The sequence below is a fragment of the Camarhynchus parvulus genome, chromosome 8 (assembly GCF_901933205.1).
Source record: "Camarhynchus parvulus chromosome 8, STF_HiC, whole genome shotgun sequence".
NCBI classification, from domain to species: domain Eukaryota; kingdom Metazoa; phylum Chordata; class Aves; order Passeriformes; family Thraupidae; genus Camarhynchus; species Camarhynchus parvulus.
Genome location: NC_044578.1, coordinates 21,849,318 through 21,867,979, shown reverse-complemented (window position 1 = coordinate 21,867,979; position 18,662 = coordinate 21,849,318). Strand labels below are relative to the sequence as shown.

At 39.5% G+C, this 18,662-nt stretch overlaps 1 protein-coding gene across 2 annotated transcripts in view; it reads right to left on the bottom strand.

Annotated features, from left to right (window-relative positions):
• DENND1B (DENN domain containing 1B) overlaps positions 1 to 18,662 on the bottom strand; it is a 150,525-nt gene that overhangs the window by 86,982 nt on the left and 44,881 nt on the right. For both annotated transcript variants that reach the window (XM_030953026.1, XM_030953027.1), the window contains exons 4-5: positions 9,163 to 9,212; positions 993 to 1,112 (exon numbers count right to left, since the gene is read on the bottom strand). In XM_030953026.1, the coding sequence (XP_030808886.1) occupies positions 993 to 1,112; positions 9,163 to 9,212 (170 nt within the window). The remainder of the gene's footprint in view (positions 1 to 992; positions 1,113 to 9,162; positions 9,213 to 18,662) is intronic.

Below are 18,662 nucleotides of genomic sequence, written 5' to 3'. Positions count from 1 at the left end.
ATTGGCTGGTCTTTTTTCCCTCAGTGTTCATTTTCTGATAATCCTTTTGCAAGCTGATGTTGGGTTTTTCTCCCTAACTCACATGGTCTATCCTAGTGACATCCTCCACAACTACCTGATTTCCATGTTGCCCAAAAACCTGAGAACTCACTTTTCTCCATATGCGTCCTATCCTATTCTCCAAAATTCTCTCTTTCCCATTTGCTGCCAAGGCATTTGGCTCCACCTCTCTTATGTTTGTCCAGATTCTTGCTTTAAAAGCAATTTAAATTCAATTTTGTTCTTCCTTTTTGCTACTGAACTGGATATTCCCATTTCCTCTACTGGGCTTGCAGGCTGCTAGGTTCTTAATTGAAGTTGCAAATTTGTCTTTTAATGAGATCACTCTACCTTTAATTTAATTACAATGGTTTTAGGACAGGTAAACAAAGTGGGGTGTTTTTCTGTTACCAAAACAATTATCTTAAGAGAGAAGAAAGACAAAGGAGAAAGATAAAGTATTTCTTTGGGGTCACCCTCCCCAACATCAGTATCTTCTCTGCAATAAAACAGCATGCTCTTGTGAACTCTCTGGATCTACTGTTTCTTATACTAGATATAGTCTAGGCAAAGAACTTGGAACAGACACCCAAAAATCTCCTTTCCAAGGACAGGAATACAGAATAATGCACTTTATTGTTGAATTGACAGAGTGCTTGTCAAAGATCTGATTAGAAAGTAAAAATATCCACATAACAGTCCAAGCCTCTAAGGCTGCAGTTGTTTTCTGTATTTAAGCAGAGATTTGATGTTATTTAAATAAAATTATTAAGTTCACAGAATACCATCTTATGGGGCTTACTTTTTATGTGAAAGCAATGGTAATGCTGCCATAGAAAAGCAATACCCTCATAGCAAAGTTAAACACATTATCAGAGATGTCTGTAAAATATAATTTTTTCTTCTATTTTCCATATTCACTTATTGACTCAATTTTTATTGTGCCACCTTACCTTAGGATACAGAGGCAGACCTTGCCTCCTGACGTCAAACGGCAGAATCCAAACCTTTGCTTACTTTCAATGTCAGTGAGCACAAAGGTGAAATGCTGTCCTACTTGGTTTTGGGACACCCTGAAAAAACAGATACAGAGCATAAAACCATTAATTCACATAAAACATGAGCATTTAAGTCATTGGTCTCAAGTATTTTCATGTTCAATCCTCACTATAATCCTCAATACAATTCTATTGTCTGCTCAATACAATTCTATTGTCTGCTGTTATTTTCCAGTTTTTACACAATCTTCTACAGCAGAATACCTAAGAACCTGCCAGTAATGATTAACACCTGCCATTTCTGGTTCAATCTTAGATGACCATGCTGAAAATTCCCAGAGAAGCTAAAAATCATCACAGACCTCAGTCTACCAGTCAGAGAGCACAAATATTTTTTACTTTATCCCCTGTAATATGGGGCAGGGGGGTTGTTGAGGTTTTGCTGGTTGGTTTGGGTTTTTTTAAATCTCCAGCAAAATAAAATATAGAAAATCTCCCCCCTAGGGAAAAACAAACTAGCAGTTGATCAAAGGGCAAGAGAAGCTATGTAGGACACAGATTTTTTACTGTTTAAGGCATGTGTGACAAAGGTTTAAAGATTAGCTACGTGGTACCACTACCCAGCCTGCAGTCTCCCATTCTCTCCAGTTTAGTTTAGCCCCTTCTTGAACATAAAGTGACTAAGATGAACCAGAAGCCTGTAGTGAGCATACAACATTAGAAGATACACTTAGTCCCATATAATCACCCATAATTAATGGACTTACCATCAGGTAATTAAACTCAAATCATCAAAACAAGCACTTTCCTCAGCTGCCTTCAGCAGCCTGGAACAATCTAGTGCTCTCTTTAACCACTGTAAATACTCAATGGCTTGTGCCCAGTCCCTCCCTGCTCAGGTTCTGGGGAGCTGGGATGCTGCACACTGCACTGGCACCACAGAGCCATCAATAACCTGGCCCTACTGTTCCCCTGCCACCCCTGTGGTTTCCTCTGCCACATCTCTGCACTTTGCTCCTTCCTGCAGAGAGCAGGCTGCCATGGAATGTGCTGCATGGTTTCAGCACCCCTGTGCACCCTGGGGCTCCCACAGAAACCCAGCAGCAGCTGCTCAGCTGCAGCACTGGAAATGCTCCAAGCAGTGACCTCGGGTGCCTCTGCTCCCACCCTCTCTCAGCCCAGCCATGTCCCAGTCTGAGCCCTGGAGTTTCCAGCCGACAGCCCTGGCTCCTCCTCACACCATGAAACAACTGGCAGGGTTGGGCTGGAGGCTCTGTGCACAACCATATTAACCCAAATTGGTTTTAATGTACTGTGTACACCTATGTCGGGCAAAATGTCTGTACACAGGGCCACTTTAAAAGTGAGATATAAATTCTGATATTTTCTATTAAAAATAGCCCAGCCAAGTTATGAGTTCAGTGGGAAGCATTTCTGATGCCACCTCACCATCTCCAAATCACAATCCACCCTTTGCTTCTTTAAGAGAGGCAACTCCATGTTTGACAGCCAGCGTCAAAGTGGCCCAGCTCGAAAACCACTTCCCACACAGTTTAGAAAGAGATGTGAGCAGCAAGTCCCAGATTTTTAATATGAGAAACACTCCAAGGCTAAAACTGAATTTCCACAAGAACCCAAAAATTTGCATTTGGTCCCATTTGCTTCAAAAGAACAGCTAACAGAAGCCAGTGACCAACCATCCATCTGGACTACATTTTCTGTTCAGTTTAAAATACTGAATTAATTCTGGGTTTCTAATTTGAGAGCTCCACTTAAGATGTGGGGGCAGCAAGGATGCCTGTTTTTCTACTCCTCTTCAGCAGAATTAAAACTGACTATATGTAAGCCTTACCATGAAAAACAAATGATAATTGTGGATTTCAATCGATAGATGACCATAATGGATAAACCAGATACATAAAACATTCCACAAGCGCTAGCACTACAGTTTTAACACATATATAGCATGTTCCATCATGCAGACAAACACTGGCCAAGTGACTTGGGGTTTGTGCCTCTCAGTTTCACTGCAGCACATTCAGCTTGTTCAGAAATCAAGTCTCCCATCCAGCAACAGGCAGCACCTCCTGGCCCTGCTACCTGGACCACAGCACTGATGTCTCTGAAGTTTTCTTAGCATGAAAACCAGCACAGATAAAATGAAATTATCATATACCAGAATTCCCTCAACAAAATGTTATCCAGACTTTTTATTGGAGCACAAGATAAAGCAGCCCAGCTGCAAAACCTTTCTGCAGAATGCTAGTCGAGTCAGCTGTTTGAAGGGAGCATGATCTGCTCCCTTGAAGGGGAGAGCAGGCACAAATCGTTCCCAACCAGTGCTGACATTCTCTTCACTCTTTCCTCTGCCTTGCTTTTGACTTATTTTCAACTCTTGCCCTGCATGCTTACTTTTAATGTTAGTTCAATAATAATAAATCACTAATAATGAAGAATGTGTGTAAATACTTTTTAACCCTGCAAACTACAATGGGCTCTTTCAAGGTTATTACAGTTCACTATAGAAATAAAAATAGGTTTTAAAATTTTCTGTGTGCCTACACAATGCAGAAAAGGCTCTTTAGTACCCATGGAGTAGGTAAAGAGTCATTTTAAAGATTTTTGTTTACATTACAGCCATTGCTTAGGCCTCATTTTAAGGGAGCCTTGAGAGAGTTGATTAAGGCAGGAAACTGAATCTCTCTTTCAAACAAAAAGTAGCATATCTAATCACTAAATTTATCCTTTGCTCTCCACAAAAACTGCTCTTCTTCCAGATTATTTTGTTTAGGATACAGAGGATGTTTGAAATTAATTTTTTCTTCAAATTTTAGAAGTTTTTGAGGAGTTTAAAAAAAATTAAGACCTTATATATGGAAACAGAAAACATTCTGTTTTCTTTTAAAAATAAGTCTTAATGTTATTGTTACTTATATCACGTATATGTCCCTGACCAATGTAAATAACATACACAGTTCTGACTGAAGCTTTCATGGCTGCCACTTAAACCTGAAAGTTTCACATGTATTACAACTCAAACTGACAGGGAAAACCGAACCCATCAGTCACCAGTCAGTCACCCTAATTTCCCAAATCAAAGAACAGAATAGAAACTGTTTCAAGCAGGAATTTGAAAACCAGGTGTTAAGGTGGTGGTACAAGCTGATAGAGAGACTGGGGAGACAGTAGCACCAGGCTGGGCATTCTCCTTCAGCCAATTGCTACCCAAATCTAAGCTTCAAGGACTATTTTCTTCACTTCCATGCCCATTCCAGGATCCACTAGTCCACAGCTCAGATTCCCTGTGTGGAGAGCTCTTCTGCTCCAACCAAGCTGTCTGATTTGAGCTCTGCCTCCCAATTCAGGAAAAAAAAAAAAAAGAAACAGGAGAAAAACTGCATAAGATATGAAAATGGACAATGCCACCACCAAGTAAGAAAATTCCCACAAATAAAAAGCACAGTTAGCTTATTAATGGGGTTATGTTTTCATAACAACAGAAGCATTTAAAGAAACCACAACTACTGAGTAAAGAGTCTCACTGGGAGTATTTCAGTTGCACCAGAAGCCTGTTTAGAAGCTCTGTCTCAGGGCTCTGACCATCACACCTGGCCAAAGATCTATGGGAGGACACGGCGGCTCCCTCAGCATGCCAGGTTTCCTCTCAGACAGGTGCACTTCTGCACACCCACAGAAACCAAATAACCCCTGTGTGAAAACAATAATTGCACTCCTCACAGCACACACTGCAGCCTGTCCTTACATGCGTGTCTCACACACACATTCACTGTTACACAAACGCGTGCCATAATACAGTGAGACACAAGATGCAAAAAACTCAGTTGTAACTGCTGCTACATTTCTGAGTTTACACTCCCCCTTGCAAACTGACTGCAGCGCCTGAAGGGTACAGGAAATGCTACAGTTCATTTATCTTCACCCGTACAGCTTGAAATACTTTCTCCATTATTTACTTTTCATTCTCAACCATTTACTCTGAAGGCAAAATTTTTGTGTAAGATATCTTATAACTGCCTTTCACAAGATCTGCAAATCCAATGATTTCAAGGCATTGTTTTGCACTTCCTCTTGATCATAGCTGTGTTTCTGCACAGACTTTTACCACAAATATCAACAGAAACGGCATCAGCCAGGAACAGGAGAGTGACAGTGATGTCATTCCTGATATCATTACTCACTCACCCTAAAACATTATGAGTTAAATAACCTGCATGGTAATTCCCATACTCGAGTGACATTCTGCTGCTAAGGAGAAATCCTCTACAGCAGCAGCATCATTGATTATTCTCCAAAATCCAACACTTCGCCGTGACTGGGTGAGCACCATGGGGAAATTAATGTGGTACACATCACTGTCTCCATGCTAATCCTACAGGCAGTTCCCAAAAGAGTAGCTAAAAGAGGCTTGTGTGTTTCACATTCAGCAGAAGAAATGCATCCTGAAAGGGAAAAGACTGAGGAATGAAAGGAGCAAGGGAAGTACTTATGGTGGAGAGAAATGGCAGAGGCTCAAAGCACAGATAAAAATGAGGGGTCAAGTAGTGACGTAGCACAACTTCAGGCTGAACCTGAAATGGCTCCAAAAGGAACACGGGAAGTTGCATCCTCACCAGTCATCATCGAGTTACATAACTGATGGATGTGGGGATTGAGATATGAACTCTGCAAAGTCACATCTGAGGTCCGGGTTGAGAGGGAAAATACAAAAGACTGCTGGAGAAAGAAAAGTGAAGCAAACCATGCAGGATTTGCACAGAGGATTCAAGCAACGAGAATTAACAAAATGCTTTTGTCTGAAGCATTAATATTACTTTAGCAAACACTGAAAGGAAATTAAAATCTCTGTCCTCAAATGTTAAATCTTCCTAGACCATATAAAAATAAATAAATGGAGTACCAAAGAAAGGGGTCTTTCTTTGTAAATACACACATGCAAACTGTTAGAATATTATATATCTGTGCCATTATTTAAATAGAAAATAATTTATTCATAAAAAGAGACAGAGGTACTTGGAGCAAATGTTCAAGAACTTCTATATGTAATTAATTTCTTAATATCTTTAAAATAAAACGTAAGCCATAACTAGAAGTAACAATTTACGTGCTTGTTTTCAATAAAAATATATACATAAAACTCAAAGTTTAAGTCATGGTCAAATAATTTTTTTTACACCATTGTGCCTCTTTTGGCTTGACTTTCAGTTTCTATTTAATGGGAGTTTCCTCTCAATTTTTAATTACCATTCACAGTATGTACTTTTGATAATTAGTGTGAGTAGTGTACAGTTATTTATAACATCTGCATAAGGTATGCCCGGTGAGATGATGCAAGCAGCATCAAACAGTGAGAACTAAATCTGGATCTCTATGATTTTATCCACTAAAGTGGATAAAAGAAAATCTAATAGATTATCTCATTTCTTTTCTTTTTCAATTCCTCAAGTAATTATCATAGGTGACTTGAAAGAAAATGGGTGACAGTGATCTTACTACTGGTGCTTTAACTTTCCTTTCTCCATAATTCAAAGAACATAGATTTTCTACTTTAGTTTTATTTAGCTGGATAAGAGAATTAACACTCCATTATCTGTAACTCTGCTGTCTAGTAGAAACCCAAAAGCATTCTATAGAACAGTCACATTTTTTGTTTTAAGTAAGTATCAGAATCAGTGGAAGTTACTACTTTTGCACTAGTAATTTCTAGCTCTTAATAGGCTCAGACAATGCTTGAAGTATTTTTATACATAAATATACATATCCTACATATATGTATATAAATATACACATATTACTGGTTGAGAAGCTATGCTCTCTGCAGTACAATACGCTCAATGAATGAAATAGATATTTTCGATTTCATTTCAAATGTTTCTGTACAGAAATTGTCATTGAAAATGCCTGCAAAATACTTGGGAGCATTAGGTGTACCATCTATCATGATCCTATATACAAGAGGAAAACTACATATACATATATACATTCATCAGACAAGGGAAAGCACATTAATGGCTAGACAAACACTAAAATGATCGCAATATCTTAAATCTCCAGTGGAAAAAAGCCCTTTAAAAAGGAACTTCAGCAGTGTTTTTCTCAATCCTTTTCTTTATCACTCCAAATGCCAAAATAAAAATCATTAAACTGAGAAAGCAGAAGACAACTAGTTATGTTTAAAACAATTGGTAAGGTGTGTCTACACTATAGAAAACACTGGAGCTGAGTATAAAATGGCAAACACATCATGCAGCCAGTAAGTTGTTCACACAAACAACTCGCCAGCAACAGTCCCCACTTTCCTGAATGAGCTTCCAGCATATCTGTCCTTTGCTCCACAATAGATCTACCCCTCCTCATCCATGCTGTTCCACTCCCATGATCCCATGCTGCCTTTGGTTGTCCCTGAAATCCCTCTGAACTCGGCTCCAGCTCCGCAGGCAGCTGCGAGCGCGGTGCCCGTTCTAAAGGCACCGGGGCACTGCCTGAGCAGGCTGCAGGCCAGACTGAGCAGCCTCACTCCTCCCAGCAGAACCCCAGCTTCCAGCAACCTCCACTCCTGGCCAGCTGACAAGTTTTATGAAATTTGTAGAAATTTTTCACTTTTGAGAACACTGCTTTACAGTCAAGCATGAGGCCAACATTCAAAAAGCATCTCTGGGGAGAGGGCACAGGGGGGGTTAACAAACAAACAACAAACTTCCTTTCACTTTTTCCTTTTTGTCCCCTTTTTCTTTGTTTTTCACCCCTACATATAATCAGCAAAAAGACATACTTAGCTATGCTAGAAATTCAAGTATTCCCACAGTTCATTAAGTTCATTCTCTTCATACCAGCAGCTAAGTACCTTCTGAATGGTTCAAGAGAAGTAGTTACAGTAAGACAACTTGTTTGAAAATAATTACTCACTGCCACTGATTATCTTCTTGCCACTGGATGGCAGCAACAGAACCTCACCTTTTTCTGTTATCCTCAAATTTTATTTCCATTATTCATCTTCATTACCAATTTTAAACAGAATTCTATACATATCTTAAGCACATTAAAGACTTTAATGCTTTAAAGCCAACCACTGACAACCATATTACTTAAGTCATTAAAAGAGCTTAAAGGACAGTGAGCTTAACCAGTTCAAAACCCAAACAACTTAATTAAATTCAGCTATAAAAGGCTAAATAGGCCTAGTTTACTTCAGGGAAGTTGTGTTTATAAAGATCTTTATTTTGCCAGTGTGTTTTGCTGCAAAGACACTTTTCTTTCCTCTCTCCACACACCAGCTTTTCCTCTACTGACAGCAGCTTCTTGCATCTGATAGATGCTTCTCATCTCCAACTCACCATCTACAACTGATGCTCATGTTGTTCTGAAATTGGCTCAGCCTGCACATTACCTGCGTGTATATTTCATTAATTATGCAAATCAAGCTTTTAATTCAATCTTTGCCAATTCGGACAATACAGGTTTTCCAAACCGAGTGAGTTCTATCTATTAAATAAATTGCCATTAATCATTTTGACAAGACCAAATAAATATTGGCACTAATAAAAACATTTTATATGAACAATTTAAATGACTGGCAGCATTATATGAAAACCAGACTATAACTGATACCAGAAAGGTAAGGACTAATTAATCATAAATAATGGTCTGGATTCTTCTCTGAAAAATATCAATTGCATATTCAGCTACTTCCATGTAATTAAAGTCTTAATTTCTTTGAACTCAAACAACACATTTTCTGTACTGCTCAGTGAGTTTTTATATCCTGGTGCACCGTAACATTTTTAATGAAGCTGCTTAAAGGAAACTGTGTTATATCCTTATACTAACACAGATGGTGCTCACAATTACAGTGTACAAAACTGGGAGCTGGAATGTAGCTCTACCTGCACAGAGATATTCCTAAAATTCTGTAAGGATTACATTTTGCTGTGATAGTTTCCTACTAGTGACTTCATACTTACTTGAACAAAGGGTATGTTTTCTCATCTGCAGGTGCAAGCTTAGGGAATGCATTACATTTGCCTTTTCTTTAAATCCTTGCTTGTAATTATGCTAAAAATAATTTTCCATGAAATATTTTAAAATAAATGATAACTGTAGCACATACCTTTCAACGTCAAAAGGAAAGCAGAACTTTGGAACGCTGTTCAGCACTTCCTGAAAATACAAGCACAAGAAATGAAGTCAGGGATTTTTTGAAAAGGCTTTTGAAAGGTTTGCTTTTTAAAAAAAATGGCCAAAAATACTCATAACAAATAATAAATTCAAGGAATATATGATTAGAAAAAATACAGCACACGTTCCTGGACTGAAATAATTGATTATTAAAAAGGAATTAGGTTTGTGCTTTGGCAGATTGCAAAGACAATGCCATAGAAGCCCCAGGAGGGAAAGGCCTGGCCTGAAGGGTATTAACACCCTTCACATCCCCGCTGGGATTCCCTTCAACAAGGCCATATGGATTTTACAAGAAGCACCACACCATATGGGTAAGCCACGTCTGCTGCTACTTGTACCACAGACTAGCCACAGGGACTTCTGACAGATCCTGGCTCAAAAATACAAATGTTGTTTCAATTAAAATGCAGGCAGAGAAAAGGGAATGAAGTTGGCAGCAGAATGAATTACAGAGAGGTATAACAACTCTATACATGTTCCATAGTCAAATGCTGAAAGTGATGGAAATCGCCTACTGGTCCAAAGCAGAAATTTATACGATTAACCCTTTGAGCTCACAAGCAAGCTTTGCTATCAATAAAGGAAAGGGGGTGGAGGAGAGCAAAATCCACCAGCTCTACATTCACACCACAGTATGAAAGGATAATGTCTCTCTTTCGTGCAGAATTTTATTTAAGAAGCTGTTTAGTGGCAAATAAAATGTGTTAATTAAAATATAAAAATGCTCTCAAACTAGGCAACGTTTTTCTTTTAAAAAAACGTGAATTACCAGATCATTTAGCAGCAAATATTAAACAGCGACTTTACAAGATCCTAGAAAATAGGTTTTATTTCCCTGCTCCCAGCTGGGAAAACAAACCCCCTGTGAAATGCTTCAGCAAGAAGAGACAGTTGACATCCATGCAGTTGGTCAAAGCTGCAGAATTCATTTTTTGTAGCAGCCCAACAGACCTGTATTTCTGTATACAAGAGCTGGCCTGCAAGATTTGTTTTCAGAAAAGAGCACATGGATTACAAATTTCCAGGGCTGCACATGAGCGTTTAAGAAGCTGATTTAAGGTGTTAGCACTGCAGCCTGAACACCCTGTTTACTGCAAGTTGGACAGTCAACTCCCATTAGGGGAAATTCTGTATTTAAATTCCTACACGCTACAATGACTACTTACTTCAAACACTCACCAGGCTCTGTGGATAGTGTAAAATATAAAGAGCCCACACAAGTTAATCAGCAAGAAAGGAACAGTTCAAGAAAAAGACACCTGTGACTACAACATGCCTATGTTAGCTCCAACATTGTAAAGGTATATGATGTGCCTCAGTAAATCTTCATGTGATACTAAATCAGGAAGTCAATATTTTTAGAATTTCCAAGTCATACAAGAGATTTCAAGAAATCTTTAGAACTTTTACTTGGTTAGCACAGTGCACGAAAGCCACAGATGTGTTTTGGGAAAGGTTATGAACTCCATTAAAAACAACAGCAGTAGACAGAATACTCTTCAAAAGGAACTGCTCAAGCACCATCCTACCTGCTCTGAGCGCCCGCTGCAGAAGAGTGAGAAGCAAAATATAAACAGGGCAGGTAAGCATTTGATTTCTGCTGTCAGGAGCAAGCACACACACTGCGAGTAGTAACAATAATAGACTCTAACAAAAAAGATCAAGCAGAACAGAAAACTTCTAACTCAAAAATTTCCTAAATATTTCCAAATAGTCTCTCACTTCAAGGCCCATAAAGCTTGTTTTTCCTGTTCCAAAGGAATAGTATTTTATTCTTTTTCTAAATCTGCACCTATTCTCACACTATAGGAAGTAATTTTTCTCCTCACTAACAAGGATTTTAATTGCTGCCTGGTGAGCTTAGCACTGACTCGGAATTGGGTATGGAAATATATTCATTTATGTTCCCCATTGTATCCTCTCAGAATAAATTATCACGAGAGGAAAAGAAAACAAAAACAAAAAAACCGAAGGTATTAGCTCAATATTTTGACTGAGGAACCTGAAAATTACGGGTGTGTTTTGCAGCGCTGCCCGGGCCGAGCACAGGCCAGGGCTCCCCCGGCGCCGCCCGGCCCTCCCCAGGCGGCCACGCGCGCTCAACTTCTGCGGAGCGGCCTCCGCTCGCTTCCCAACTGGCAGGAGCATCCCTCGGGGGACAAGTCTTTAAACCTCCGCACTCTTTAAAATTCAACCAGCCAGCAGGTCTATAGACTGGTGTATAAACAGTATAGACACACACACACACACACAAAAAAATCCTCTCTCAGCTTATGTCAGTGACAAAGCAGCTCAGCAGGTGACTGCTTCTCCCCTGACAGCATAAGCCGGGTTTACACAGATCAATAGATGGAAGTCCTACCTAGCTTCCAGGGCTCCGTTTTCTCCCTTAATTACAGGTGCTAGTCAGAATTTTCAAATGGAAAAAAAGAAGCCCCCAAGATGCTTCTAGATGAATTTAAAATGCAAATGATGTTATACAGACATTCACATTTGTGTACATATTTGTGTACGATCACAACTGGTACTCACAGCAATCTCTCTATTGGATAAAACTGGAGCTCTGTCTCCTAACAGGTCATCATTTTCAAGGCTCCCTAACCAGCCAGGACTTGCTCCTGAGTCAATATTTACACTCTCAGAAAAATAATAACATTATTTGTTGTCTTTTATATTCACAACCTGATAAAATTGTATAAAAAATGATAAATGTATTTATTTCAGAAGGCAAAAGGTTTTACAGGTCTTCAGAAAGCAAAATAGATGGATTCACATGTCCCAAGATTATTTTGTTCTCTGGCTCTCAGAGTATTAGTGCTTTCAGAAATGGTCCTTGTGTCATAAACAAGGTGTATACAGGGGGAAGACGAGATGATAATGATGTAAAAGAAGAAAAATTAAAACCCACACAAGTAAAGTTATCTATCTGAGTTTAAACACTGACTAAACATCTACAGGTGCATACAAAATTGTGTTTAATTGCTAAGTTAAAGGCTAACTATCTCATTCCTCATGTAAACTCCAAGAGAAAGAAGAAAATCATAAAAATAATATCATGTGAACTGTGACATGCTGCTTCTCTTGAAAAAAGCTCAAACAAAGACAGAAATGGTATTTACAAAAATATTTCCCTTATACCTACACAGCACAGCAGCAGAACCCTGCACTCTCACAGGCTCGTGGCGCAATGCTTCATTAATTCACTCTCATCAGTTGCACTGTCCAACTCCAGCCTGCCCTGGCCACACTCACTGGCTCTACAATGGGAGGATATTACAGAAGTCTGAAAGGTAGGAATGATTTAGTGTTCCTTGCTTGTTTTGCTACCCACTCAGCTAATTCTGTGTATCACAGTGGTAGAAAATGTAAACAGTGGTAGAAAAAGCTTCTGAATTCACACATGCCAGCTTTGTGGGAAGAAAGGTTCTGATAACTTCACAGTCTGGAAAGAAACATGGTCGGTAATTAACTGACCAGTTAAGGCAGTTTAGCCTTCGGATATTTCAGATTTTCCTCTAGGTCTAAAGACAAATTATGAAGAATTTCCTGAAACTGTTTTACATAAAAATTAATACCTAATAGCAAGTACTAATTGCCTTGCTATTCATATCCACAGGGCAGTCCCACAAAAGTCCTGTGCACATCTCACCATTTCATTTGCAGCGAGACACCACGGGATGGGTGTAACACAACTGTGTGACGTGGGAGTCTCAGTGTGGGTGGCAAAACACAGAGCCTATATGTGCCCTCTAAGCTCCACCTGCTGCAACACTTCTATTCACAGAAGATAGATAAGAAAATTTGTGCAATCGCAGCTCCCTAAAAATAGACCTGATCTTTCCAGCTAACGATTTTCAGACTAACTTGCAGATAGTGCTGTGGTTTTTGACAGTTCTTTCTATGTCAATACAGCTGCCACGTAACACTTCATACATCCCTGACAAACATGCAAAGAGGAAGGAGATTCTGGACCACGTAGCAGAAGTTCTCACTAATGGATTCAAGCAAGATTAAAATTCCACTAAACTGAGCTACGTGTACATTTCTACAACCACAGATTGTTTTGACCCACAGAACAAATTCCACTCCACTGCTGAGAACAGTTTTTGATCCTCATTTATTTGGCTAACGTGTAAACCACAAATGGAAAGGCCCTACAGCCTAATGACTGACATTCAGAGGAATCGGGTTGCTCGTAACACTTCAGCACAGAGCCCTGTGAATACTTGCTCTCTAAGAGGTGTTTGCATCACTCAAAAGCTAATTCAGAGAAATACCCATTGTGTAAAATTATTAAGAAGCTGAATACCTGCAAAGGAGGATGAGATCACTTACAGAATTTCAGCTAGATTTAATTTCTCTTGCTCCTGCTTCCTGTCTCCTCCACCGGGCTACCATTCAGTTACATGTCTCAGGAGAAGATGCCAGACAGGCAGCTGAAGATTTTTAGTAGCTTTGTCTGGTATCTTTGTGCTCTACACAGCAACAAGGGCACAGAGAGATGAGGCAGCAGGACAGGAAGACTTTGGACAACAAGGTAATGGGATGAGCTTGAGATCTTCGAGAAGCAAATCACACCAACAAGTAACTCGCAGAGGCGGCAGTGGAGGCCCCAAGGTCAGCTGTATCTGTGGCTGAACTTGGGAAGTGATTGCTGCAGCATCACTTAGAACCAACAGCATGTTAAATACACACAAAAAGGAATGAAAAAAACCTTAAGGACTGGAAGAGCGAAGGACCAGGGTGTGGTGCACTCCAGCTGGAGACATGCTACAGAATGTTCTTGCCCTGTAGAGCAGACTAAGGCTGCTGTCCCAGGCAGCACACTTTATACTGCTCTCACAGCAGCTTTCAAAGGCATTTCACAAGAAGGAAAGCTAATCCTGCATGATTCATCTCACTGTCCTACAAACTGAGGCATAAGACTTTCTAAACTACCACAGAGTAAGTTTTAAAATTCAGAGATTTTACTAAGTTATAAATTCTTGGAGTCTCTACTTGCCTATTTGCTCCTGAATCTCATCATATAACCAGACAAAAATAAAGCCTATTTCAGACAGGTGTGTCCAGCATAGCATACAGGGATTCAATTAAAATAAGCTCAGTTACAAATAGCAGAATAAAACCAACATGAGGTTCAGCACAGGTTAATTTTCCTGCTTAAAGAAAAAACTCTTCAAATTTCCTGGAACTCATAATAAAAACATAAAAATTGACAATGCTCTTCTTTCCCCTTCTTCTAAAGGGAAAGAAAGTTCCCCTTAGAATAAGTTTAGATTCAAATGTTTCCATCTACCTCTACTATTGGCAAGGCAAACAAAAACAAGATAAATACTACTTCACCACAGATCTCTAGCATGCATGTAATATTAGTATTCCACGTAGCAAAAAATAGTTTTCCCACAGTTCTCTGGCTCATGTCAGGGAGATCATCATTCCCTAGGCAGCATCAGAGTTGGGAAAAACAGAAAGCATGTCTTTCCATCTCCACTCTTGAGATTACTATGTGAGCAATATTTAATTTTTAAGGTGGTAGAGTATTTACTACCTTTAAGAAAATTAATTACATTTTGCAGAAAAAAAGGGAAAAAAGGGCACCACTGTATGGCACACAACTTTCTTTCACCATGCAGTAGGTGAAAAGTGGCTTTTTATTAATAAATAATTTCCATGTCTCTAGCAGTATCTGGAAACTCAACAGAGAGGTTCTCTTTACTAGAAACACAGGAGACATAATTTTCTAAATCCAAATATATAAGTCTCTGAAGGTCAGGTTAAAAGCCCCAAGTCATCCAGCACAGCTCAGGGGGCAGCAATACTTGTTTCACTCAAAACCTTTTCAGATCTCCCCCTGCTTACAACAGCAGTTAAGATGCAAGTCTGGCAGCAGGGCTGAGAACCTCCTGCACATCCTGTTCAGATGCTGTTTCACCACTTGTGAAAAAATAATTACTGTCAAAGAAATCACAAATTGAAAAACTGGTTCATAATTATTTGTTTTACCTGTTGTTTTTTTATTCCACCTTTGAATATTCTGATAGCAAGGGACAGAACTGAACCTATTTGCAATAAACCCAACTCTACCTATTCAATATATTGCTTTAAAGAGAGGATTGCAGTCTCAGAAATGTCTGCAAAACAGTATCAAAGAATATCATGAGTAGAGTGTAGTTGACACTCTGGTCAAAAGGCTCCTATTTGCAAGATTTCCTTCTCAGCCACCAAGAAAGGCTATTTATAAAAGGAAAATGAACTATAAAAGAACATTACAGATAATGACTATCTGCATTAGCATGAAAATGAAATATACTGAAAAAATCATAATATTTCAAGCACAACAAACTCTACTCCAGATGCAACTTGATACATTTCAAATTGATTTTAATTCCAAGCATATTTTGTTCCAAATATATTCCAAATATTTTTTCCCTCACTAAGTACTGCATTAGTTACTTAAAGACAAGTCCAGAAACAGAGAGTGTCTGTAAATAGTAGGAGGCCATTCCTTGTCTACAAAGCTTTTAGTGAACAACTGGCCTGCCCAGTAAATACCCAGTACTGTGTACACAGAGAGGTCAGCACCAGCCCTGCAGACTGCTCCTGCCCAGGCTGGGCATGGAACTCTTTTGTAAGCACCAGGTGATGCTCTTCCAGAATCACAACTTCCCATTGGTTATTCCACAAAATGACTGCACAGCCCAGGCTATGAAGAAATCCTGATTTCACTGGCAATTCAGAAATTCAGTAGTCAGAAATCTGAGCATCAGGCAAATTAAGGAACAACTTGAGTGCCATGCTGAGAGAAAGCATCTGTAGCAGAGAGTGATTGATGCAGATAAAGAAGGCGAGGAAGTGCAAAAGCCAAACCCTTGTCTGGGCTCATCCACACCTAAACGTGCAGCCCTGTGGGACAATGCTGGCTCCCGTGGCTGGGTCAGCAGCAGGGGAAGTCAGGGAACCACACACCACCTTGTACAGGGTACTGAAACCAATGACATGTGGGGGCTGACTTGCTTGGGCTACAAGAATCTACAGCCAAAAGAAAAGGAACTGAGAAAGGAAATCAGCTTCTAAGGAACCTGCTAGATTTGTAATTCCTTAAATAAAATTATTTGTGACATTTTTATAAAGGAAACACTTATTTCTTCTTTTACACTCAGCAGAGGTTACATTCTAAGTTTCATAATGCAGCTCAGTAAGAATTGCTTGCAGTAATAGGTTTTCAGTACTAAACTGAGATATTATCAAGTGTGTTGAAAAACAGAGGGAAAATGAAACAACTACAGACCAAAGAGGGAAAGGGAAGAAGTACACAAGCATAAATTTAAAGTGTTAACTTGCCCCTGGTGTTACCCAATGCAGACAGATGATTATCCCAAAATATAAAGTGCAATGGACATACAACTGGGTGTCTTTTCCCTAGAAGATTGCAATGTACACTCACTTTACCTATAGCTGAGCCTGTCCAGACCTTCTGGCTCCCTGCTCAAAGCCCCTGGCAGCTTTATTGCCAGCAATTACTCTGCAACAATTGCAGGCTGGTGTTGCTGCACGTGAGCATCAGTCAGCCACCTCAGCACCCTGTCAATCAGCTTAGCTCCGACCTCTGATACAGCATAAGCCAACTCTGAACAGCTAAGACAGGAGGGAGGCAGCTTTCACCAGCAAGCCAGGCAGCACAAGCAGCTACAGCCAAGAAGATTTTCAGTTCCTTCACTTTGATGAGAAGAAGGAAACTGCCCATGTGTTTCTCAGGGGAGACACTCATAAATCTAAACTAGCATTCATGATACTTACTGAAACATTAGCAGAAATCATGTTCCTACAGTAGAACTTCTCTATCAATTGAAAGAAGTCATCCCTCTTCCAAAATTTAGTTTAAAATTCAAGAATGGGTGCACTGACTGTTCATTGGCCCAGTAAATTTTCTCTAATCATTGTCATTAGTGCCTAGTGAAGGCTAAAGGGCAGAAATAAGCGTGCACTGTACCCTCAGAGAATTTCTCATATGTGGATCTTTAATTACCAACATTACCAAAGATGATTTCTCATATGTGGATCTTTCATTACCAACTGTACATTAATTAATGACTGCACACAGAAACAGACACACAAAACCCAGAAACTCAACATCTCTGCTTAGGGGGGAACCAAGCAGAGTCTACCAGCCAGGTAATTCACAATGCCTTGAAAATTTACACAGAAGGAATGAGCCCAGAAATAGTTATATTCTCATGGATTAGCATACTTCCTTTGCTGATCACCTACCTGGAACTGCTTCACCTTCCCTTATTCCTGGTCCAAGATCCCAAACCAAGTAGCCTGGATCCTTCCAGCTGCAGCCCACTAATCACCCTTGCATTGCTGCTCCTGTTCCTGATTTTAGTCCCATCAAGTCTTGTTCTTTGCCTGGTTCCTGGATTTCATCACACGTGGATTATGCACTTTGATCCCAAACCATTTCCTAATATATGCAATATGTAAGAGTATTTTATTTAACAAAATATCAACAAAGTATTTGAAGTGATACTTCAAATACCTGTAGCAGTAACAGTGAACCAAAGTACCTCAAATGCTCTCCAAGTTCTGCAGAAAACTATCATTGGGAAAGGCAGAAGAGCCAAGAACCAAACAAAGGGCTCAGGAATACTACATCCACTATTTAATACAGAAAGGAGAGGATGTTCCTAAAAGTGCAGCAGAGTAAGCCTGAGACACAAAACCAATGCTGCAAGTAAGAGAGGCAACAAACTGAAGACTGAAATGGAATGAGGGTACTATGGAAGCAGAGGAGAAAGTATAAGGTATCCCAGAAAAAGGAATTAGGGGATATTCCACTGGAATATTCTGAGGGCAGCTGAGGTCAATCAACAACGACACCACACATGACAATTTGGCAGTCTTTCTGGAAGATGTTCCAAATGATTGTCATCACTACTTCAGGCATCAGTTAATTTTTTCTTCTTTGGTTTGGCACACCACCATAGGCTGGAATCTGATTTGGCTTTGAAATAAGCCAAATCAGTAACAGTTATTTTGAAAAGGCTGATAGAGAATATCTGAAGGACAGTCAAATATTAATTCTGTACTTATTTGAGCAAACAGAGAAAAAACTACTTCTACAAAATGTAGTCCTCCAATATCACAGCTGTATGATTTTAAAAAATGGCTAACATATGCAGACAGTCTATTAAAATGCACATAATTTATTTGACTCAAAATGAAAACATATCTAACAAGTAATTCCATTCATCTGGCCCTTTTTCACCCAGCCTTAAGATATACAAATGTGTGCCTTTTCACCAGAACACAGCAGCTGGGAATGAAAAGAAAAGCATTCAAATGATCATTTTCACATCATATTCCATCGTCTTTTCACCAGCTTCTCCCCAGTCTTTCTTTGAGTCCCATTCTGTTACAAGAGAGCTG